Source organism: Hyaena hyaena, unplaced genomic scaffold, assembly GCF_003009895.1.
Source record: "Hyaena hyaena isolate Hyena2069 unplaced genomic scaffold, ASM300989v1 scaffold_214, whole genome shotgun sequence".
NCBI classification, from domain to species: domain Eukaryota; kingdom Metazoa; phylum Chordata; class Mammalia; order Carnivora; family Hyaenidae; genus Hyaena; species Hyaena hyaena.
The window spans coordinates 1,879,555-1,904,152 of record NW_024080842.1 but is presented as its reverse complement, the minus strand read 5'-3'; the positions used below and the strand labels follow the sequence as shown (position 1 = coordinate 1,904,152).

Below are 24,598 nucleotides of genomic sequence, written 5' to 3'. Positions count from 1 at the left end.
TTAAATTGTATTTTACGACTGTGTTGGTATACGGATGACTATAATCTAGGTTGGATTCATTATTATACACTAATTATTTTTTATTATTAATTATTATTACGCTTTTCTTCTGACTTTAAAATAATCTAAAATTAAAACACTTTCTCAGGCTTCTCATACTATCATGGCCCTCAACGCTGCTTTAAGGAAAAGTGGGCCCTGCTGAGTGCTCACATTTTTCCAGGAGTTGCAGTAGCGAACAACACACAATGCTTGTCTTCGTGGAGCCTACATTCTAGCTAGTGAGAAAAAGACAATAAACAAAATAGCACTTTTACCTTGCGAATCGGTTATAAGTGTTAAGAAAAAGCAAGGCAGATAGGAGAACGTTATGGAGTGTTGAGAAGGCAATTTACACAGAATGCACAGGACACTCTCCACTGGGGAAGCCTTTTGAAGGAAAATATTAAGCCTGGAACACGGTAGGTATGTACTTAGGGAAAAAAACCATTAGGGAGAAAGACTCAGCCACCAAAACAGATCAAAACAGATCCTAAATACAACTCTCTCCAAAGCGTCGCTCCTGGAGTTACGTATTTCCGCAATTTATAAGCGAGGTCGTAGAGGGTCACTGTAAACAACTGCCTGCCGCAGCAATCTCCATTTTGCTTGTGGGCACAGACCTACCCTACATACATGCCACATCTGTATCCTTCTACCGCCAGTTAGACTGGGTGTCGGTTTTCTTCACTTCCTCGCGAAGAGCAGGGAAACCTGTTGACGGAAGAGTTGAACATTGAGGGTTAGCAGGAGCATGAGGAACTAGGGCAGGCCACCCTGCCCTCATTCAAGATGGCGGCGCGAGCCTCGGCTTTGTCCGGCCGGGCCGCGCGCATGCTTAGCCCGCCTCTCCGGCTTGGCGTTCGGGGGGGTGGGGGTGGGGGCGGGCCTAAGGGTAGGGGTGGGCTCGCGCTCTGCGGCCTGGCCTGAAGTCCTCGGCGCCGCCGGTGCTGCCTTCAGCACCACCTTCCTCACTCCCTACCTGTGGAGGGGAAGATGGAGTCTGTCACCGTAGCGACTGACAGCGGGGACCGGCCGGGGGCTCCAGCGGGCTCAGGCCTGTCGGCTTCCCAGCGTCGGGCCGAGCTGCGGCGGAGGAAGCTGCTTATGAACTCGGAACAGCGCATCAACCGGATCATGGGCTTTCACAGGCCTGGGAGTGGCGCGGGTGAGGACCTCCCGTCACCCCTCAGACTCCCGCCCACCCCTTTTAGTCACAGGGTCGTTATTGCTTTCCCTCCAACGCCCCGCCGATCTCTTTGACAAAGCCCTGCTCTCTGACCTCCCCTCTGTCCCTGCTTCTTAGGTGATGTCCCAAGTTCTCACTTCTTAACCCTCGGACGTCTCTAGACCCTCTTTTCGGTTTTCCGTAGGCTTCAATCTGAGGTTGTCCCTATTTCCGCCCCAGGTTGCGAAGCCTTGGCTCCCGAGTCCCTAGGCATGGTGCCCTCTGCCCAGTTACAGCCCCTTCTTCCCCTTCTTTCCCCACGCCCTCCCCTCTCTTGAAGGGCGCATATTTTTTCCCCCGGGTACATTGCTCTATTGTGCTCTTCAGGTAGATTACTTTCCTTTCTTTCCGTTACAAATGCTTTCCCTTCCACTGCCTTCCCCAGCATCTACCTTCTTTTGCCTTTCGCTGTTACCCTGTCGGCACAGGGGAGCTTGTGTTTGCTGAACTGCCGCCTAGTCCTTCCTACGTGGATCTGGGACCCTTATGGTGGTATCTTCGTATCTGTGTTCAGTGCTCTCAACATGTCATCTACAGGCTTTCTACGACAGGAGAATAAATTTGGAGCGACCATTCTTTGTACCCCAACAAGTGGGACGTGCCCACCCCAGGTCTTCCCTCAGTGCCTGTTAGTGTGCTGAGACTGATGTCAGGAACTGCATTTAACCCTAAAGAGAGTTCCTCATTTCTCCCCTGGTGCATGTACAATGAATTTCTTAAAAAATTTTTTCATGTGAATATTTATGGAACAGTTAATATGTGCTAGTGTTCTCTAAGTTTCCATTGAGTGCCTGTAGTAATTGACGCTTAGTCACTGTTCGCAGGCTGCTTAAATCTTTGTGATTTCTGTGGGCTTTAGGTAGACAGCTCTGAACTTGTAGATGGTTCACAGGTTTGCAGCCAGAACTGCTAGGAAAGGTAAGAAGCACTATTTCAGATTCTCCTAGAACAGTAGTTAGAAGACACATTTCTCCCTTTAATAACTAAAAGCAGGATATTTATTCTTTCCCAAAGCATTTATTATCTTTCTCGAGGTACATTCTATATTTTGTTCTTCTGCTTTGAAAATTCTGTCAGTAAAGGTTGCATTCTGGATTGAAACCAGAACAGCATCCTAAAACTGCTTAAGTACCTACTAATGGCTCCATCACCACAGTGGAAGGATTACGTAAACAGTAGCTGTAGGATATGCCACACCCTATGCTGACAGGACTCTGGATTCAGAACTGTAATATTAAAATACAGATTTTAAAAAGCTTTAATAATTTTATGTTTTTAACCAGATAAGCTAGAGCAGGCGGTGCAGTCATACTTCTGGGATACGTTGTCAATGGAAACCTGGGCTTTATCCATGACCATCTTTCCCAATTTGTCTGCTAGTCTTATCGTCTACTCCCCACATTGGGACGTGTCCTTTGCAGGAGTAGTCTTTTCGGGGGTAATATATTTTGAGTGTGTAGAAGAAGGAACTAGTTTATGTTTTTATGCAGAATAGGAATTTAGATTCGGAGACTACAGAGTTCTTCCAGTAGCAGCATATTTTTTCATCTTAATGTGAAAGGTGTTCGCTGGTGTATACTACATAAGGCTTCTAAATTTCTCTTCTCAGAAGAAGAAGGTCAAACAAAATCAAAGCAGGACAGTGACAAACTGAACTCCCTCACCATCCCTTCAGTTTCAAAGCGAGTCGTGCTGGGCGATTCGGTTGGTACAGGAGCAACTGACCAGCAAAGTGATGTGGCCGAGGTAAAGGGGACTCAACTGGGAGACAGATTGGACTCTTTCATTAAACCACCAGAGTGCAGTAATGATGTAAACCTTGAGCTCCGGCAGCGGAACAGAGGAGACCTGACAGCCGACACTGTCCAGAGGGGTTCTCGCCATGGCCTTGAACAGTACCTTTCCAGATTTGAAGAAGCAATGAAGCTACGGAAACAGCTGATTAGTGAAAAACCCAATCAAGAAGATGGAAATACAGCAGAAGAATTTGACTCTTTTAGAATATTTAGATTGGTGGGATGTGCTCTTCTTGCCTTTGGAGTCAGAGCTTTTGTTTGCAAGTACTTGGTAAGAAACTTAATGCAACATGCAAATTGGTTATGTAACGAGTGCTATTAATCCATGGGATTGATTGCCAAGATTAATATTTACCAGATTCATGTGGCTCTTTGGAGGTATATTATAAACTGCTGCTCACCTAGATATAGATGGGATGTCCTGGTTAAATACAGAGCCCAATAATAATTGCTTAACCCTTTCTGTATTCTAGGTAGTATTCTAAGTGCTTAACATATATTAACCCATTTAACCTCATCCTTCTGAACTCGGTATCATTTAACTCTGTGTTTTATAGATGAAGGAATGAAGACTCAGAGGTTAAGTCATTTGCCCAAGGTCACGTAGCTAAGTGACAGCGGGTTGGTTTCTTTCCAAAACCAAAGGGTAAAAACTGTCTACATATACTGTATATTAATTACCACTTTTCAGAATAATTTGAAACCTTAAAATGTAGTTCCTATGGTTCTGAACATGAGCTTTAATTTAATTTAATTTTAATCCTGAACCACATAAGTTTCCTGTCTTCAGAAAGCACTTCAGCATTTTATAACGTGGTAGTATCATCGTAATGGCAGTCCGTCTTTATTGTCTCAGAATGTGCCAGGAGAAATGAAGAAAAGCATAGCTCATAGCTCCATGTCTTGCTCTTGGAAGTATTTCCATTCACTAGACATTTAAAGAATACCTACCAGCTACCAGTTACATAAGGAAATTGTTCAGATAATTAAAGTTAATGTTATTTGGCAAAAAACTTTCTTAAAATCAGCTTTATGCACGTTTTTTCTTAAATGACAATCTGCTCTACAGGTTTTTTTCTGATGTTAAATTGTACTAGCTTTCAGCACTTAGTGAGATGCGTAGCTACTTTCTCTTGTTTGAAAGGGCTCTGTGCTTTCACGTGTTTCAAGTTAGGTCCTATTTTTGTGCCTCATTTTTATGTGAGGTTTTTTTTGTTTTCTGGGGGTTTTTTTGCTATCGGATTTTCAGCTACTCTTTCTTACTATTTTACATCCATCTGGTGGCGTTTGCTCCTTCGCTCCATAATATTTTTACGTTTAGGAATCAATATAAATGAATTATTGTTTTGATCTTTTCGATTTTATTGTGAGAGACACAAGACAACCATGCCATTTTATCCATAATAAGAATAGCTTGTCATTTGAATGCCAGAGATATAGTTTATGAGTTAATTTCTTGCCCCAGAGTCTGGGAATGCATGGTATCTATTGAGTACTGGGACTTTATGTGTGCTTTCAAATAGTCAGTTAGTTACCTCTAGAAGAGACAGATGTTACTGCATGATGTGTTATACATCTATCACCATTGAATACTTTTAATCATTTAAAGAATAAATTTTTGTGGGAGAGGACATTGTGGGGGACATCAAAAGAATGTGACTTGAGAAACATGTTTTATGATAAGGAAATCTTGTCCCTTTTTTTCACCCTTCTGCAGTAAGAAGACTGCTTTCAGCCACTAAAATTAAGTATTGATTTTACCTTGTTTTTGCTTGGAATTTTGCAGCTGCTGTTAGTTTAGTTTGATTTGTTGTGATTTGAATGATAATGTTGAAAATACATAACTTTATCTTCTATCTTCACAGTCCATATTTGCTCCGTTTCTTACTTTGCAACTTGCATACATGGGACTATACAAATATTTTCCTAAGGTAAATTAAAATTTTTTCTAAATTGGGTTGATGTGTTTAGACTGATTAATGGTTACATAATTCTAAGAGTTAAAAATTAGTCATCCTCATGGTCTAAATCAGTGCTACTAAAAGTTCACTGTCCCACCAATGCTGACCTTAAAACTTTTATGTCTATTTATAAGACCTAAGATCAGAAAATGAGTGATTAGGAACTTGTTAGCAATTTGAAATTGCCATAACATTTTTATCATATTTTATAAAAATGCCGGTCTACTATGGACTGGTGAAAAACTTACCTACAGAATTTGAATAGTACTTGTCTGAGAAAGTGTTGAGTTTAATTATTTAGGGAATTTAGTAACACATTTTGTCTGTAATAAAGGAAATTAATTTTAAGATGGGTTGATTTATCTTACTGTGCTCCTTACTAGGTGCTTAATAACAGTGCTCTTTATCTTGATGTCAAGGGCCTGGTATTTGCAAGAAATATTTGGCCAAAACTGCATTACAGACTCATGGAGAGTGTCACTGCTTACTTAGTTGGCTTACCTACAAATGTATACACAATTTTATGGGACTTGGCTGGTGGAGAAAATAACCTCACTTATGTGATTCAGTATTGTATGAGTTTTTTGCTGAACAACGAGTACTTGATCATTTGCTTAGTTGTTTGTAATGCAGTGATAGACCTTGTGTATTTAAAAAAAATTTTTTTTTAATGTTTGTATATTTTAGAGAGGGGGGGAGGGACAGAGAGAGAGGGAGACACAGAATCCAAAGCAGGCTCCAGGCTCTGAGATGTCAGCCCAGAGCCCGATGCGGGGCTGGAACTCAATGAACTGCAAGATCATGACCTGAGCAGAAGTTGGCCACTTACCCAACTGAGCCATTCAGGCACCCGCCTCGTGTGTATTTTGAATGGAGGTTGAAATATATTTATGAAGAGTCAAACAGGCCATATATACAAAGTAAAAGAGTGAAGAAAGAAATGTAATTTTATTTTTAAATTTAGTTAAATTTTTTTTGGTGATATAAATGTATATTTGATACCAACCCCAAGAAAAGTAATTAAAAAAATTTTTTTTTAATGTTTATTCATTTTTGAGAGACAGAGTATGAGTGGAGGAGGGGCAGAGAGAGAGACAGACGGAATCCAAAGTAGGATCCAGGCTCTGAGCTGTCGGCACAGAGCCTGCCCGATGCAGGGCTCAAACCCACAAACTGTGAGACCATGACCTGAGCCAAAGTCAGATGCTTAACCGACTGAGCCACCCAGGTGCCCCCAAGAAAAGTAATTTTAATTAAAATGTCTGTTTAGAAATTTATCCTTTAAACGCTCATTATTTCTTTGCAATAGGGAAGTTTGGAAACAACAGGATATCTCTAATAAATGACTTATTAAGGGTGCCTGGCTGGCTCAGTCAGTAGAATATAGGACTCTTGATCTCAGGGTCGTGAGTTTCAGCCTCATGTTGGGTGTCGAGTCTACTTAAAATAAAAATATTTTAAATACAAAAAAAAATAGTAAATTGACTCATTTAGTTATGGCATATCCATTCAGAATGATGAAGCTCTAGTGTATAGATAATGGAAGCTCGTTAAGAAATAATGAGAGAACGGGGCACCTGGGTGGCTTAGTCGGTTAAGTGTCCGACTTTCGCTTAGGTCATGATCTCGCGGTTCGTGGGTTCGAGCCCTGCGTCGGGCTCTGTGCTGACTGCCAGCTCAGAGCCTGGAGCCTGTTTCATTCTGTGACTCCCTCTCTCTCTGACCCTCCCCTGCTCACGCTGTCTCTCTCTCTCTCTCTCCTAGACTCTCTCTCTCCTAGAAATAAATAAAACATTAAAAAAAAAAGTTTAAAAAAAAAAAGAAATAATGAGAGAAGAAAACAAAGTGCAGCATAGCATCTATTGTATACTACTTTTTTCATAAAAAGGGGGAGAATAATATATATTTGATTTTGCTTGTATATGTGTGAAGACACTGAAGTTTTGTGATTTTTTTTAAGATTTTATTTTTCAGTAATCTCAATATCCATCATGGGGCTCAAACCTACAACCCTGATATCAAGAGTTGCACAATCTAACTGAGCCAACCAAGAGTCCCATAAACTCTGGAAAAATATTACATGAAACTATTAACAGCAGTTATTTGTGATAGGAATGTAGGAGGGTTTCCAGTCTTTGGTTATTATGTCTAAAGCAGCTGAGAATTTGTATGGATCCTTTTGGGGACATAGGTTCTGATTCCTCTTGGGTAGCCATTGCTTTTTATATTTAAAAAGTTTTTTAAATCATGTGACTGGGTTTGTTGATACCAAATTGATAATGTAAATGAAAATCAGCCTCAGGACGTCTGGGTGGCTCAGTCATTTAAGCATCTAACTTTGACTCATGTCATGATCTCACGGTTTGTGAGTTCGAGCCCCACATCGGGCTCTGTGCTGACAGCTTAGAGCCTGGAGCCTGTTTCAGATTCTGTGTCTCCCTCTCTCTCTGTTCCTCCCCTGCTTGCACTCTCTCTCTCTCTCTCTCTCTCTGTCAAAAATAAAGATTAAAAAAAAAAACAACAACAGTACTCCTAAAAAAAAAAAAAAAAGGAAAATTCAGCCTTGAATCTGCTAAAAATTAGACAAGAAAATTTTTATCAGGGAATACATGTTCAGTGATATGCTACTGCATATGTAACAAGTGTGAATTGCTTTGCATGGCAGGTGGGGGCTCTACAGAATGTTCTGATGATTCTGTCACAAATAACTCCATCCTTAAGTATAGCTGTCACTATTCAGGCTTTCGTTGTCATGAGACTTTCCTTACAATGACATTTCTCCTCTCATTTTTATTCATCTAAATCTTGCTCATTCTTGAAGGCCTGTTTTCAATTTTCAATTCTACTTCCTTGTGAAATCCTTCACTGTGCTTTCTTTATGCATGTAACCCTGGACTAATTTCTATCTTCTTTGAGCCACTGTGCTATACATTATTCATGCCATTCACTGAGCAGTTATCTAAGATGATGCCCAGATTTCCAGCTTTTTTTTTTTTTTAATTTTTTTTTTAAATGTTTCTTATTTATTTCTAGGAGAGAGAGAGAGAGAGACAGCGTGAGCAGGGGAGGGTCAGAGAGAGAGGGAGACACAGAATCTTAAGCAGGCTCCAGGCTCTGAGCTGGCAGTCAGCACAGAGTCCGATGCGGGGCTTGAACCCACAAACCGTGAGATCATGACTTAAGCGAAAGTCGGACGCTCAACTGACTAAGCCACCCAGGCGCCCCATGCTATTCCTGTTTTTGTCCTGTGCTGTTGTATATATCTTAAATTATTTTTATCTTGCCTCTAAGACTTTTTTTTCATCTTTGATAGCATGTATGGTGTCTTTCCCCTTTTGCCTAGCAGTTCGCTGCTTTACCCATTATATGCTTAGTAAATATTACTGATTGATGTATTGAAACTTAATACATAGTTAAAACTATTAGTTAAAAACTATTAGTTTTGAATCATTTAGGCAAAAATAGCAGCACTGATAATGTATGTATAGTGCTTAAGTCGTCTTTTGAAAGCTGTAAGATTTATTTAAGTCTTTTTGTGTACAGGGTGAAAAGAAGATAAAGACAACAGTACTAACAGCTGCACTTCTTTTATCTGGAATTCCCGCTGAAGTGATAAATCGATCGATGGATACCTATAGCAAAATGGGCGAAGTTTTCACAGATCTCTGTGTCTACTTTTTCACGTTTATCTTTTGTCATGAACTCCTCAATTACTGGGGCTCTGAAGTACCATGAAGCTTGAAGAACACAGAAGGAGAAGCTTATAAAAAAACAAGCAGCTTCTCAACTATACTGCAGTGTCTCTGAAAGAGGCAAATCAGTTTACACCTTTATGTCCTTCTTTTACTTTATAGGGTTGTAAAATCTGGTTAGGAATGGAATGGCAGGTTCCCGGATTTAAAAGTGTTGAGTATTGTATTAATACTGATGTGAAGAATAGACTACTATGGTCATTAATTGACTTTTCTTGTTTAAGTAGAATCCCTAGTCTCTACCTTTCTCTAACTTCTGAGATTTGTAATTCCTCTTTTGGGAGCTGAGCTACTGCTTTAAAAGAGCAGATGCACATGGTCTCAGCCAACCCCATGGGCTGTGACGTGTATTTGTGTCATTCTGTCCTGAGAAATGGAGCCGTCTTAAAAATAAAATGGAAGAAACTAAATTGTCTTATGTTAAGTCTGCATGTTTTAACTTAAAAGGGCTGAATAAGGTAGCCAATTTTATCTTTTCTTGCTGAGTGTCTTAATTTTTACTTCAGCATAAGTATGGAGTAATAGAGGAAGTGATTAACATTCATACATGTGAAATTCGAGGGTATTTATGAGGATATTTATTTTAATTTTTATTTATGAGAATTTTTTATTACCAAACTCAGAATTAGAAATCTTCACTTTTGAGTTTTCAGTTTCTAGAACTAAGATTTTTAAGCAAACTAGAACAGCATGATTGGTATATATAAAAATGGAATTTGAAAATTGACTGGGTATGTAACCCAATATCATAGATACCCTTTTAACTAACTTGAAAACTGTCATATTTGGAAGGTTATAAAACATTAAGTGTTAATATTGCTTGGTATTACACTTCCTTAAAGATTTTTGTATGGTCTATTTGATTAATCCTTGTGAAATTAAAAACATATATACCTTTTTTTTTTAAGTTTTATTTATTTAAGTAATCTCTGTATCCAGAGTGAGGCTCGAACTCATCACATCAAGATCAAGAGTTGCACGCCCCTCTGACTGAATCAGGCAACCTCAAAAACATATACCCTTCTTTTTTTTCATTAGTGTCAGAATCTTCATTTTTTTGTCATTTAACTCTGAACCAGAATAATAGAGAATAAGGATAATAATTTAAGTGTGTCCCCCTGACTTAGGCTAAGATGATGAGCACATGTTCGTCCTGATTCCATAATGAATCCAGTATCAAGAGTAAAAAAACATCTTTGGATTTGTCACTTCCCCCCAATCCCTAGGAATACACTAGTGGTCTTAAATTGTACATGTTTACTTTTGTTTCTTTAAAAAAAAAAAGGCCCCATTCAGTCGGTTGACACATGCCAAGCTTTAATACTTGTAGATCATTATCAAATTTACTTCAGATGGAAGAGCTAGCTATAAGACATCTGTGTCTGTTGGTGCCCCTTTTTTTTATTCAGCCAGTTGGCATCTCCGTCATAATTTGCTTAAGTATGTTGAATAATATCAAACAGAAATGGTAGTTTCTTAGTGGTGGGAATAATGAAGAATTTTTTACTTTAGACATTTCAAGGACTTGAAATGTATATGAGTAAAACCTAGATTGAAAAGTGACACCTTATGGGGCACCTGGGTGGTTCAGTCGTTGGGCATCTGACTTCAGCTCAGGTCATGATCTCATAGTTTGTGGGTTCGAGCTCCGTGTTGGGCTCTGTGCTGACAGCTCAGAGCCTGGAGCCTGTTTCAGATTCTGTGTCTGCCTCTCCCTTGATCACACTCTGTCTCTCTCTGTCTCCCTCTCCCTCTCAAAAATAAAATAAATAAAGATTAAACAAAAAAGAAAAAGTGACACCTTCAACCAATAGTTTTATAGTCTGATTAGTTGTGTAAATGGATGTGTGGCACCACCATTGGTACTAAAAACAGTAAGAAGGTTATGAGACCCTTAGAACTGGTTAATTAGGTGTGCCTGGCAGGCCCATTTGGAGGAACATAGGACTCATGGTCTTGGGGTTGTGAATTCAAGCCCCATGTTGGGTGTAGAGATTACTTAATAATAGTTTAAAAAAAATGAACTTAGAATCAAAATCTGCTTTGGAAGCCAGGGCATTTTGTTAAAAGTGATGTATTGGAGACATACTGGACTATAATTACTTCTTTTACCTGTCCTAATAGTTAAAAGAGTTTTTTTCTGGGACACAGAATTGCTATGAACTTAACATAAACATATTGTGAAATTAAAAGCCCATCAGAATTGTCACATGATTGTATTCTCTTAAAAGTGATTTAGAAATGCACTGTTTTAAAAAGAGCTCTGGGCTAGGTAGCAGATGCATGGTTTCTGCTTCCAGTTTAGATTCCAAAAAGATTAGTGACGTAGGATTAAGTTTGTTTCCTGAGTCTTAGTTTCCTCATTTAAAATCAAGAAATTCAAGTATATGATTTAAAAAATCTGTTCCAGCTGTAACATTAACTTTGGCATGGGCTCATCCAGTTTCTTGGCTTCAAATACCACACTGTTAAATGCTTGCGACCCCTCGCTCTCAGACAACCTCTATTTCTCCCTTGAACTCCAGACTCCTGTATCCCCTTATGTGCCCGTTACCTCCTGGATGTCTAGTAGGCATCTCCAACATCACATTACTGTAACAGATCCACTGATTTCTTCCCCTTCCCCTGCCTAATCTGTTTCCACGCCTTTCTTGTCTCCACAAGTTCACCACGACCCTCGGTAGTTCTGTTCAAAACCTGAGAGTCCTGTTTTTGTTTTTGTTTTTAACGTTTATTTACTTTGAGAGAGGGAGAGGGAGAATCCCAAGCGGGCTCCATGCTCGTGCAGACCCCAACACGAGACTCGATCCAAGTGTGAGATCGTGGCCCGAGCCAATATCAAGAGTCGGACCCCGGCACCTCCTGATTGTCCTCTTTATGCCTTTCTTTCCCTCACAGTTCACATTCAATTTATCAGTCGTGTTTGGAGAGCTGCTTGGAATACATCCAGAATCTGACCACTTCTCAGGGTCTCTGTGTTTAAGTCACTAGTGGTTTCCTGTTTTTCCTAGACTGAAACTCACCCTTGTTACATTGCCTACATATAAGCAAAGTATAGTGGCTGGACTACCTCCTGAAACCAAGAGTCCGACGCTTATTTGACTGAGCCACCCAGGGTCCCCTAAAACATTAAAGTTTACAGTTTGGAGGCTTGGGTGGCTCAGTGGTTAAGCGTCTGTCTTCTGATCTCACAGTTCGTGAGTTGGAGCCCCGCATTGAGCTCTCTATTGTCAGCGCAGACCCTGCTTTGGATCCTCTGTCTCCCTGTCTCTTCCCCTTCTCTGTGTGCTCTCTCTCTCTCAAAAATAGATAAACAAACAAACAAACAAAATAGGGTTGCCTGGGTGGCTCAGTTGGTTAAGCATCGGCTTTTGGTTTTGGCTCAGGTCATCATCTCATGGTTGGAGGGATTGAGCACTCGCCTGCTGGGCTCTGCTCTGGCAGTGTGGAGCCTACTTGGGGTTCTCTTGTCTCCCTCTCTCTGCTCCTCCTCCACTCACACTGTCTGTGTCTCTCTGAAAATAAATAAATTTTAAAATAAAAATTAAGGTTTACAGTTAAATGAATTTTGACAAATGTATATACATCTATGTGTTAACGACCACAGTCATTATCTAGAATTTTTCTATCATCCTTACATATAAGAAAGTAAAAAAGTACAGAAGTACGTAAAATATGAGAGCCTCTCTCCAACTGCATTACAGCTTTCTGCTAAAACAGTGCTTAACATTTCAGTGTGTGTTCTGCTAGGTGAGTCATTCTCAACCTTGAGTGTGCTTCAGAATCACTAAAGAAGCTCAGAAATGCACAGGAAGCACTCCAGACCAATTAAATCAGAATATGGGAATGGTATACATGCATCCATGTATTCTTTTTTTAAGATTTATTTTTAAGTAATATCTATGCCTAATATGGGCTCCAACTCATAACCTGGAGATCATGAGCCACGTGCTCTACCGAATGAGCCAGCCAGGTTCACCATTCATGAATTTTTTTTTTTAAACTTCCAAGCTCAGACGATATTGAGAACCACTATAATCCTACAAATATATTTTTAGCTCTCGTCCTCTTCTCCACCACCTCAACTCCTCTCATTCTTCACCTCTCACCTCAAAGGTTACATCTTCAGGGATCTCTTTGAATCCCTCCCCATGCTGTAATCCTTCTTATATGTGCTCGTGGTTTTAGTTATGTCTGTATCCACTATATTGTAAGCTCCTCGGATCTAGGACATGCACCTACCATACAATACATACAAATGAATGAATGTATAAACGAATGAGTGTGAATGGAGGAGTTTGTACCATCACTTAGCGCAGGTTAAGGAGGGCGGTAGTATAAGTCCTGGGACAACTCAGGGATGCCTATGGCGCCTTGGTGGCTCTTGCGGGAAAGACCCTCACATGGGCTGCAAAGCCAAGGCGCCTTCCTCCACTTCACGAACGCACAGAGACACCCAAGGGCTTGCAGGGGAAACCCGGCAGAGGATGCGTTGTGCGGCCTCCAGCGGAGAGGAGGCGCTGTGGAGAAATAGCCGCTTCCGGCCCGCTTTTCCCTTCACTCTTGCCACCGGCGCCAACACATCCTGTTTTCGTTGGCTGCTCGCTGCTTTCGGATGGCTGCCACCGCTGTAGCTGCTGCTCACTGTTAGTGCTGCTCCTCGCCCGGCTAGCTGAGGGAGGCGCGGCCTCTTCTTTTGTCCGGTTACCCTGCGCGTTGTCCCGAAGGTCGCCGCTCTTCTCGCGGTCGGCAGCATGGGCCGGGAGTCACGGTGAGGCGGCTCGCTGAGCGGGCGGGCGGCTTCCTTGAAGTGGGGGAAACAGGCGGGAGGTGAGGTGGCAGCGGGGCCAGGCCTGACCCCGGGCGGCCCCACGTGCGGCCGGCGCTGACCCCGGCCACCTAGAGGGGCTGGGGGACCCGGGGCGAGGGAGTGGCTGTACTTGGGCGGGTGATGGCCACAGGGTTCCCAGCACTGCCATCGCGGGTTCCAGCCTCTGGAGTGGGACCACTCCTCCAGGGCGTCAGTGATTGGGCACCACATCCCGCCATTTCCACGGAGCCCACCGTGATCGCTCAGGCAGTAGTGATCCCAGATGAATTTCTTACAGTTCGCATTTGCCACGTTTCCTTGGCGCCTGTTGCTGCCTGTTTTAGTTCTTTGTGTGGTATTTTCCCAAGTCAGTTGAAAGGAGCATGGAGACAAAAATTTCTACATCACCTAAAACGTTGTACATGACTAGGCTTTTAGTGGCCTACGATGATTGTTGCTTGGAGATTTGTTTTCCAGATAGATTTCATATTTCTTTGATACGTGTTTTCTGTCCTTTTAAAACTGGGGTGGGAGGTCTTTATTAGAATTAGGATATCTCTTCAAAACTTTATTACCTGGTTTGGGACCTTGAGGTTTTAATTTTACTGATAAGTATTTGCTTTGTATTTAGCAGTAACTAAAAGATCCTTTTTATCTGGGATATAAATAATAAGTTTATTTTTTAATTAAACAATTTTTTAATGTTTATTCTTTTTTTTTTTTTTTGAGATAAGGAGAGAGACAGAGTGCAAGTGGTGGAGGGGCAGAGAGGGAGGGAGACACAGAATCCAAAACAGCCACAGAATCCAAACTTCAGCTAGGCTGGAAGTCACCAACTGTGAGATCATGACCTGAACTGAAGTTGGAGGCTCAAGTAAGCCACCTGAGTGTTCCTAAATACATAATTTATTGACATATAATTACCATTCAGGGAAATAGACAAAGGTTAAGGGTAGAGCTTGATGAAATTTAGCAAATCCATAAACTGTGTAAACATCACCTGCACAAAGATAAAGAATGTTTGCAGAGACTTAATTCAGGCCCTAATTGTTTAGTGCTCACACTGCTACAGTTGCCTCAAATTGATTATTTTCCTGTGATTGTATTCTCCTAATAGATCCTCACACTGCAGCCAGAGTGACACTTCTTAAATAAAGATTATGTCATTCCTCTTTTTGTCTCCATTGGTTCTTCGAAGATAAAGTCACACTCTTCAGCATGCCTTCAGGGCCCTTCACGAGGAAGATTCTTTCAGACCTTTAGCCTTCTCTCCTGCATGGCTTGTTTTCTAGGTTTGTTTAGGGACTGATGAAAAGTTCAGAGATGGGAAGGAGCCAGCTGTTAGAGAAATAAGTGAAGAACCCAGTTTGTAGTGGTAGGAGATAGGTTCTGAAACCCAGTTGGGTTCAGAATGTGGGTGGATTGTAGATTTAGTTTCAAAGTTGAGATTTTAATTGTGAACCTATGAAGATTTTGAGTAAGAAATGGGTGTGTCTGTTTATGTAATATGGTCAGAACTCTGCTTTATGAAGATTACCTTAGCAGCAATGAGTAAAACAGATTTAAGGGAAAAGGGAATAGAAGCAAGAAGCAATAGAAAAAAAAAAAAAAAACTTCAAAAGGTTTTCTAAAATGCCCTAATTAGGGGCACCCGGGTGGCTCAGTTAGTTAAGTATCTGACTTCGGCTCAGGTCATGATCTCACAGTTTGTAGGTTCGAGCCCTATATGGGGCTCTGTGCTGACAGCTCAGAGCCTGGAGCCTGTTTCAGATTCTGTGTCTTAGTCTCTCTCTGCCCCTCCCCCATCTCATGGTGTCTCTTTCTCAAAAATAAATAAAATAAAATGCCCTAACTAGATAGCTCTGATGTGGACTAATGACAGTGAGAACTCTGAAGAGGTGATAAAATGTGAAAAGAATCACAAAGGTGAAGTTGGTCATATTTGGTGTTTTATTGGTTGTATAGAATGAGAAAGATACTGAAGATGATTTATATATTGAGTCTATTGACTGAAAGTTCGGATGATAAATAGTTTGGGGAGGGAAAGGAAGTAAGTTTGGGTTTCTAGGGGCACCTGGGTGTCTCAGTCACTTAAGTGTCCAACTTCAGCTCAGAACATGATCTTGTGGTTTGTGAGTTCCAGCCCCACATTGGGCTCTGCTGACAGTGCCGAGCCTGAAGCCTGCTTTGGATTCTTTGTCTCCCTCTCTCTCTGACCATATCCTGCTGACTCTCTATCTCTCACTCTCTCTCTCTCAAAAATAAATAAACATTAAAAAACAAATTTGGGTTTCTGCACATTGAATTTCAGGTGTCTAAAGGTACACTCTTTCCTTAGCCATCTTATCCACATTTATCGCTTTAAGTAGCCTTTTGTACACTGATGACTCCCTTGGTGAACTCTTGACTCATATTTTAGCTACTTCTTGTACATCTCCATGTAAATGCCTGATATCCTGATTTCCCACTCTCCCTCCATATCTACTCCTCAAGCTCCCTATCTTAGTATGGAGCAACTTTGTCTTTCTCCTCAGTCCAGCCAAGTATCTCAGCAATATCCACGACTTCTCCCTTGCTGTCACACTTGACATTGAATTAGTCCTTAAATACAGTCCGCTTCACAGTATTCACATTTGACACTTCTTACGGCAACTCTGCACCTGACGTTCTGATCCAAGCCACTACTCTCTTACTTGGGTGATTGCTAGCATTCTACCTGTTTTCCTTGCTTCTGCACTTGCATTCCTTTAGTTTTTTCTCCCCTCAGCAGCCAGAGTAATGCTTGCTTTTTTTTTTTTTTTTAAGTTTATTTATTTTGAGAGAGTGGGTACAGGTGCATTTGTTTGGAAGAGGGAGAGGGAGAGAGAGCATCCTAAGCAAGCTCCATGCTGTCAGCTCCTAGGCTGGAACCTAGGAATCATGAGGTCATGACCTGAGCCTAAAAATCAAGAGTCTGTTACTTAATCAGCTTAGCCACCCAGGCACCCCAGACTAATGCTTTAAAAACATTAGTGAGGTGACGTTATTCCTGTGCTTAGAACCTTCCAGTAACTTCTCAACTTACCCAGATCTATAAGGGTCTACAAATCTCTGCATATTGGCTGCCCTTTGGTATCTTTGAACTCATTTCATGGTACTCTTTCTTGGTCATTCAGCCCTAGCCACATCTGCCTTCCTTGCTGTTCCTTGGACACACCAGTCAAGCTTCCTCCTCGGGGACTTTGCAATTGTACCTTTTGCCTGAAAAGTGTCTCCCCAGTATAATCTACACGGTTCCTTTTACTTTTTTCAAACCTCTGAAATGTCTCTTAGCATGTTTTCCTGCCTCCTACCTCCCATCCTCTCTCTTTCATCTAATCTGTTTTTCTCCATAGCACCACGTGATGTATTGTGTATTTTTTTCTTATTGGTCATCTCTTTCTTTACCAGAAAGCTAGTTGCTTGGGGCCCAGCGGTAGGAGTTTGGTTGTTGTTGTTGTTGTTGTTGTTTTTTAACTGTCCTTGCTTCCCTTTTAGGATAGTTTTTTCCCTCTACATGGACTATAACTGAAGGGATCATTACTTCCCCCTGACTTTAAGAGTTGATGTAGCGTAGGGGCACCTGGCTGGCTCAATCAGAAGAGCATGTGACTCTTGATCTCGGGGTTGTGAGTTCAAGCCCCATGTTGGTTGTAGAGATTAAACCTTTAAAAAAAAAAAAAAAAAAGAGTTGATGTATAAAAAGTTCTTTCATTGTTTAATTTGTGTGCTGAGATATTTTGGGAAAATGTGATTAAAAAAATACAACAGAAGCTAACTGTGTTTGCTAAACTTAATCTTGACTTTATTATTCTAGCCATTATCGGAAGCGATCAGCATCAAGGGGACGCTCTGGAAGTCGATCTAGAAGTCGCTCACCTGACAAAAGAAGTAAACGTGGAGATGACAGACGGTCTAGAAGCAGAGATAGAGATAGAAGAAGAGAGAGATCTCGTAGCAGGGATAAGAGAAGATCTCGGTCAAGAGACCGGAAGCGCCTGAGGTAAGACATTAATCTCCTAAAGATTTATGATAAATTGGGCCTTCTCTGCTAAATTTGTCTTCTTCAAAAGTGTGACTTAGACTGGATTTTAGTGGCCCCTTTATGGGCACTTTGTTTTAACCTCAGCTCGTTTGGTTAGGTCCAGAAGTGATTTGCCTGGAACGATGGCTGTCAACAGTATTTTAAGTTTGAAAACTTTAGGCTGTATTTCTTATAGTCCAAAGAGAACCAAATAAATAAAAATAAAGTGTGGGCAGTGTCCAGCTGGCTTAGTGGGTAGAGCATACATTCTTAATTGCTGGGTTGTGAGTTTTGCCCCATGTTGGGTGTGGGGGCCTAGTTAAAAAAAACAAAGAGAACCTTCAGAGCCCCGTGAGGGACGTTTTAAAAGCCAGTAAAAGATACGATAATATGCTTTTTTTTTTTTTTAAAGGGTGTTCTGTTCTAATTCTGTCCCAAGAGGGCTGACCACTGTGTTCAGAGCAGCCACTAAAGATAACAGGAGGAGGAAAAAGAACAGAGCTACCCAAGCCCTGCTTGCTGTTTGACAATTTTTTTTCAAGAAAAAAAATTTTTTTTACCTTATTTTAGCTTAATTGCAGTGTAACACATACATAAAAGAGCACAAATAATAATTATACAGCTTAATGAACTATGAGAAAGTGAACATATCTGAGTTACAGCCCCCAGGCCAAGAAATGTGGAACATTACTAGCACACCCGAAACCTCCTCACCTGAAAAATATTTTTTAAAGATTGGTATTTTTTTAAAATTTTTTTTTAATGTTTTATTTATTTCTAGGAGAGAGAGAGAGAGAGAGACAGCGTGAACAGGGGAGGGTCAGAGAGAGAGGGAGTCACAGACTCTGAAACAGGCTCCAGGGTCTGAGCTGGCAGTCAGCACAGAGCCCGACATGGGGCTCGAACCCACAAACCGCGAGATCATAACCTAAGCGAAAGTCAGACACTTAACCGACTAAGCCACCCAGGTGCCCCTAAAGATTGGTATTTTTAAGTAATCTTTGTACCCAGTGTAGGGCTCAGGCTTACCGGAGATCAAGAGTTGTTGGTTGCTCTACCAACTCAGCCAGCCCGGTGCCTCTGTTTGACACAATTTAAAAAAAAACATTTTAGATTTAAATGAAAGAAAGCCCTAATTTTTATTTTACTTGCTTACATATTCCTAGGCACCACTCAAGCAGCTGTAACCTTTCTAGAGGTGAAAAACATTGTCTTTAAATAAAAAATATTCCCTACACCAAAGAAATATTTCTGATAAGCTTTTTTTTATTAAAATAGGAAAGAAGACAAGGTTGGTGCTATAAATTAATCACAGAAAAAAGACTATCTTTTTCAGTGTGGTTTTTTTTTTTTTTTTTTTAATTTATTTCTGAGAGAGCAAGACAGTGTGAACAGGAGACGGTCAGAGAGAGGGGAGGCACAGAATCTGAAACAGGCTCCAGATTCTGAGCTGTCAGCACAGAGCCCAACATGGCCGCGAACCCACAAACTGTGAGATCATGACCTGAGCCGAAGTCAGATGCTCAACTGACTGAGCCACCCAGGCACCCCTAGACTATCTTTTTCAAACATTAGAAGGAGAACTAACAAAGGTATTACATGGTACTCAGCGAGAATATTTGTCTAGGAGAATACGTATAGCGCCGCTTCCTCAGTTTCTTCTTAGGTGTCCCAGGAACAGTTTCATATGATTCAGTCAAGTGTGTGTTAAGTGAAATTGATTAAGATTTGGTCTTTGACTTTTTTTTTTTTTAATGTTTTTTATTTATTTCTAGGAGAGAGAGAGAGAGAGAGACAGCGTGAACAGGGGAGGGTCAGAGAGAGAGGGAGTCACAGACTGAAACAGGCTCCAGGCTCTGAGCTGGCAGTCAGCACAGAGCCCGACGCGGGGCCCGAACCCACGAACCGCGAGATCATGACCTAAGCGAAAGTCGGGCGCTTAATCGACTAGGCCACCCAGGCGCCCCTGGTCTTTGACTTTTGAGAGTGAAAGTAGAATCACGAGGTTTTAGGTGCACTTGGTGGCTCAGTCAGTTAAGCGTCCAACTTTGGCTCAGGTCATGATCTCACAGTTAATGAGTTTGAGCCCCGCATTGGGCTCTTTGCTGTCAGCGCTGTCTCTGCTTCAGACCCTCTGTCTCTCTCTTCCCCTCTTCTACTTGTGCTTTTTTTTCTTTCTCTCAAAAATAAATAAACTTAAAAAAAAAAGAACCATGAGGTTTTAGCACAAGAAAGATTTTGAGATTATCTACGTGAAGTCTCCTTATCATATAGATGAAGAAACTGTGAGCCACAGAGTTGATCTGCCATATATCATGTGACTGCCAACTCTAGAATAGAAATTCTTGTTTCCTACTCTCCGTGTCTGTGATCTTTCCATAGCCCCATTCTGCGTTTTCTTATACTTAGGTTTTGGCTGATTATGAGTTTTAGATTTTCTACTTTAGGCCATAGATTTCAAAAAGCTATTACTATAGATTTGGTATGTTTTTCAACAAATAACGTTTTGTAATTAATATCCTCAGTTTTTGTTGACCACTTGTAAGAACTGGCTTTATTTGTTCCCTATTTATTAAAGTTTATTTATTTATTTTGAGAGGGGGAAGGACAGAGAGAATTAAAAGCAAGCTCCATGCTATCATGCTGTCAGTGCAGAGCCCAGTGAGGGCCTTGAACTCACTAACCCTGGGATCATGACCTGAACCAAAACCAAGAAACAAATAAAAAAAAAAGGGGGGAGGGGGGTGCCTGGGTGGCTCAGTTGGTTAAGTGTCCAACTTCGGCTCAGGTCATGATCTCACGGTTCGTGAGTTTGAGCCCTGCATTGGGCTCTGTGCTGACAGCTAGCTCAGAGCCTGGAGCCTGTTTCGGATTCTGTGTCTCCCTCTCTCTTTGACCCTCCCCTGTTCACGCTGTCTCTCTCTCTCAGAAATAAATAAAACATTAAAAAAAAAAAAAGACAAGAGTCGGGCACTTAACAAACAGACTGAGCTACCCAGGCACCCCACTTGTTCCCTATCTATTATCTATTTATTTATTTTTAAAGTTTACTTATTTTGAGAAAGAGAAAGAGACCGTTGGGGAGGGGCAGAGAGAGAGAGAGGGAGAGAGAATCCCAAGCAGGCTCTACAGTGTCAGAGCTCACCAACTCGATCTCACCAACCATGAGACCATGACCTGAGTGAAAACCAAGAGGCAGACACTTAACCAACTGAACTACCCAGGTGCACCAGTTTTTCCCTATTTATATCTGATTTGATGGTTAATTGAAATCTCTGCTTTTAATGGTTATAATAAAGAAGGTTTTTTCAACGTGGCACAGAAACATCTGAAAGAAGCTCTGATTGGTCACAGATGAATGAAAAGTGTCCTCCTTTCAGGCGTTCCAGAAGTAGAGAGAGAGAGAGAAGTCGAGAGCGAAGAAGATCTCGAAGTCGAGACAGGAGACGCTCAAGGAGTAGAAGCCGAGGCCGACGATCCAGATCCTCCAGTCCTGGCAATAAAAGCAAGAAAGCTGAGAATAGGTAATGTTACCATTGGACTGAATCTGTCATGCAGTTTGGGGACTGACTCTTCACTATTCTTTCTTCTTCTTCTTCTTCTTTTTTTTTTTTTTTTTTTTTACTGGTTTTAGCTTCTATGATATACTGTTGGTTGAATTTTAATAGGTTATAAAGCTTGTAATTTAGTTGGTAAATACTGCATTTGATTAGTTTTAACACTCATAATACATTGTTCTCTTCTTTAATACCTGCTTTTAATGGTCAGGAATATATTGTGTAAACATCTTCCTAGGAGCTCTGTTCTTTCTTTAGAGGTTATGTTTTTAGCATTTCTGACATTGATTAACAGATAACTTTTTTTTTTTTAACAGATAACTTTTTAAAATATTTATTTATAATGTTAAAAAAATGTTTTCTTGTTTATTTATTTTTGGGAGGGGGAGAGAGAGAGAGACAGAGCATGAGCAGGGGAGGGGCAGAGAGAGGGAGACAGAGAATCCAAAGCAGGCTCCAGACTCTGAGCTGTCAGCACAGACCTGGACACGGGGCTGGAACTCAACTGACTGCGAGATCATGACCTGAGCCAAAGTCTGCCGCTTAACTGACTGAGCCCCCCAGGTGCCCCTAATGTTTATTTTTGAGAGAGAGAAAGAGAGAGCATGAGCAGGATAGAGGAAGGGAGAGAGGGGAGAGAAAATCTTAAGCAGGCTCTGCTAACAGCTTAAAGCCAGACATGGGACTCAGACTCGTAAACCATGAGATTGAGACCTGGGCTAAAATCAAGAGTCAGACGGTTAACTGACTGAGCCACCCAAGCATCCCATTTGACAGTTTTTAAATCATGACATGTATTGCTGAATTGCTGTTCAGGATGGGTGTGAACTTTGCTTGTGTTAAATTGAATATACATGTTTCCTTAAGATGACAGTACTATTCAATTTTGAGTTATTGTTTACATCTTTTAGACATATGTTTACTCTTTTTTGTGTGTGTGGTTTATATTTACTCTTGATATTTCTCGTCAGTGGCTTGTTCTTTGCCTGTTTTTAAAAGTGGTGTCAAAGGATAGTCAATACATGAATTTGTGTCTGTTTCTGTATGTTGTTCATATTAGCCATGAGTGTTTTTCTCCTGTTAATTTTGTTGGTTTTACCTTTATTTTACAAAGGTCCATTTCATAATATTCATTGGGACTATTTTGAGTTATAAATAAAATACAAATTGAGAAAAGTAAATGAAGTATAAATATGCAGTTTATTAAATAATTGTAAAGCAATACCTATGTAAACACCACTAAGGTTAAGAAAGACAACATTGTGAGTATCTCCCAGAAGCCCTCCATGTTCCTTCTCTTTTTTAAAAAAGATGTTTTTTATAGTGTATTTATTTTTGACACAGAGAGAGACAGAGCAGGAGTGGGGGAGGGGCAGAGAGAGAGACACACACACACACAGAATCTGAAGCAGGCTCCAGGCTCTGAGCTGTCAGCACAGACACCAATGCAGGGCTCCAACCCATGAATCGCGAGATCATGACCTGAGCTGAAGTTGGACACTTAACTGACTGAGTCACCCAGGCTCCCTTGGGTTGCTTCTTTAAAAACTGATTTATAGGAGGTTTTTGTTGTTATTGCTGAATATCTTGGATGGTTTATTATTTTTTTATGAATGGCAAATGTATTCTTTTACTCTGTGATTGGTCTTTTTCACTCTGCAATGATACTTTTGATGAACAGAGATTGATTAATAAGAAACATTTCTCAATTCATTTTATGTATTGACAAGAATGTAGATATAAAAACCTGACGGAGGGCAATGTGAGAAAATTGTAGGCTATATTCATTCTTTTTTTTAAAAATACTTTATTTATTTCTGAGAGAGAGAGAGAAAGTGAGCAAGGAGGGACAGAGAGGGAGGGAGGACACAGAATCTGAAGCAGGCTCCAGGCTTGAAGTTGTCAGTGCAGAGCCCGATGTGGGGTTCAAACTCATGAACTGCGAGATTATAACCTGAGCCAAAGTCAGACTCTCAATTGACTGTGTCACCCAGGTGCTCCTTTAAATGTTTATTTATTGTGAGAGAGAGAGTGAGAGAGAGAGAGAGAGAGAGTGAGCGCGCATGTGAGTAGGGAGTGGCAGAAAGAGAGAGAGAATCCCAAGCAGGCTCTGCACCGTCAGTGCAGAGACCGACTCAGGGCTTGATCTCATGAACTGTGAGATCATGATTTGTGAGATCATGACATGAGCCCAAATCAAGAGGAGGCTTAACCACCTGAGTCACCCAGGCACCCCAGGAAATATGTCTTATTAATTTCAATATACATTCATGTTTAAAAGTTTTTAGCACACAAGGGGGCCTGGTTGGCTTACTGCTGTCAAGCGTCTGGCTCTTGGTTTCGGTCAGGTCATGATCTCACAGTTAGTTCATGGAATTGAGCCCTGCTGTGCTGACAGTGTGGATCCAGCTTCTTGCTTGGAATTCTCTCTCTCTCTCTCTCTCTCTCTCTCTCTCTTTCCTCTGCTACTTCCCTGCTCATGCTCATCCTCTCTCTCTCAAAAATAAATAAATAAACATAAAAAAAGTTCTTGGCATACATGGATAGAAAAGTATTTGACAGACCTATTAAAACATTAGAAATGCAGCGACATAAACAATCCTGAAGAGCAAGATACAAGGGCTTGGTCTACCAGGTATTAATATTTATCATAAATTTGTAGAAATTAAGAGTGGTTTTAGTGTAGGGATAGACAAATAGATCAGTGGAACCATGTAAAGAGCCCAGAAACAGATCCCCACGTATATAGTAATATAATAAATGACAATGCAATTAGTGGGAAAAAGTTTTTTCAATAAGTGATACTAAGGACATTTGCTATAATATAATGAAATAGGACCACCTACCTCAATCTGGACACAAAAGCAGATTAAAGACCAAATTTGATGGCAAAATTTTAAACATTTTAGGAGTTTATATCAGAGAGTATCTTTATCACCTCTGGATATCTTCATCAAATCTAGAAGGATGTCTAATGTACTTTTATTTATTATTTTTATATTTTTATTTATTTCTAGGAGAGAGAGAGAGAGAGACAGCGTGAACAGGGGAGGGTCAGAGAGAGAGGGAGATATAGACTCCGAAATAGGCTCCAGGCCCTGAGCTGGCAGTCAGCACAGAGCCCGACGCGGGGCTCGAACCCACAAACTGCGAGATCATGACCTAAGTGAAAGTCGGACGCTTAACCGACTAAGCCACCCAGGCACCCCTCTAATGTACTTTTCAGAACACCAATTAGGGGCTCCTGGGTGGCTCAGTTGGTTAAGCACCCGACTTTGGCTCAGGTCATGATCTCACGGTTCGTGGGTTCGAGCCCTGTGTTGAGCTCTATGCTGACAGCTAGCACAGAGCCTGGAGCCTGCTTCAGATTCTGTGTCTCTCTCTCTCTCTCTGACCCTCTCCTGCTCATGCTG

At 41.0% G+C, this 24,598-nt stretch overlaps 2 protein-coding genes across 3 annotated transcripts in view; both read left to right on the top strand.

Annotated features, from left to right (window-relative positions):
- Nucleotides 1-937: 937 nt before the first annotated feature.
- On the top strand, nt 938-9,252 carry CAMLG (calcium modulating ligand). 2 transcript variants are annotated; one of them, XM_039242307.1, is made up of 4 exons: nt 938-1,207; nt 2,880-3,334; nt 4,929-4,994; nt 8,568-9,252. In XM_039242307.1, the coding sequence occupies exons 1-4, from the start codon at nt 1,036-1,038 to the stop codon at nt 8,757-8,759; spliced, it is 885 nt and encodes a 294-aa protein (XP_039098238.1). In that variant the 5' UTR covers nt 938-1,035; the 3' UTR covers nt 8,760-9,252. The 2 variants fall into 2 exon arrangements, with proteins under 2 accessions (XP_039098238.1, XP_039098237.1); XM_039242306.1 differs by having other exon boundaries at nt 2,877-3,334.
- A 4,128-nt stretch (nt 9,253-13,380) lies between these two features.
- DDX46 (DEAD-box helicase 46) overlaps nt 13,381-24,598 on the top strand; it is a 78,046-nt gene continuing 66,828 nt past the window's right edge. Inside the window, exons 1-3 of the mRNA XM_039242258.1 lie at nt 13,381-13,547; nt 17,422-17,607; nt 21,009-21,152. Coding sequence (XP_039098189.1) covers nt 13,531-13,547; nt 17,422-17,607; nt 21,009-21,152 — 347 coding nt within the window. The 5' untranslated portion in view covers nt 13,381-13,530. The remainder of the gene's footprint in view (nt 13,548-17,421; nt 17,608-21,008; nt 21,153-24,598) is intronic.

Excerpts from the sequence above, each read along its gene's own strand:
- CAMLG (XM_039242306.1), top strand. The coding sequence starts at position 1,036 with ATGGAGTCTGTCACCGTAGCGACTGACAGCGGGGACCGGCCGGGGGCT. Across the intron at positions 1,208-2,876 it reads CAGGCCTGGGAGTGGCGCGG|AAGAAGAAGGTCAAACAAAA; the intron begins GTGAGGACCTCC and ends TTCTCTTCTCAG. Across the intron at positions 3,335-4,928 it reads CTTTTGTTTGCAAGTACTTG|TCCATATTTGCTCCGTTTCT; the intron begins GTAAGAAACTTA and ends CTATCTTCACAG.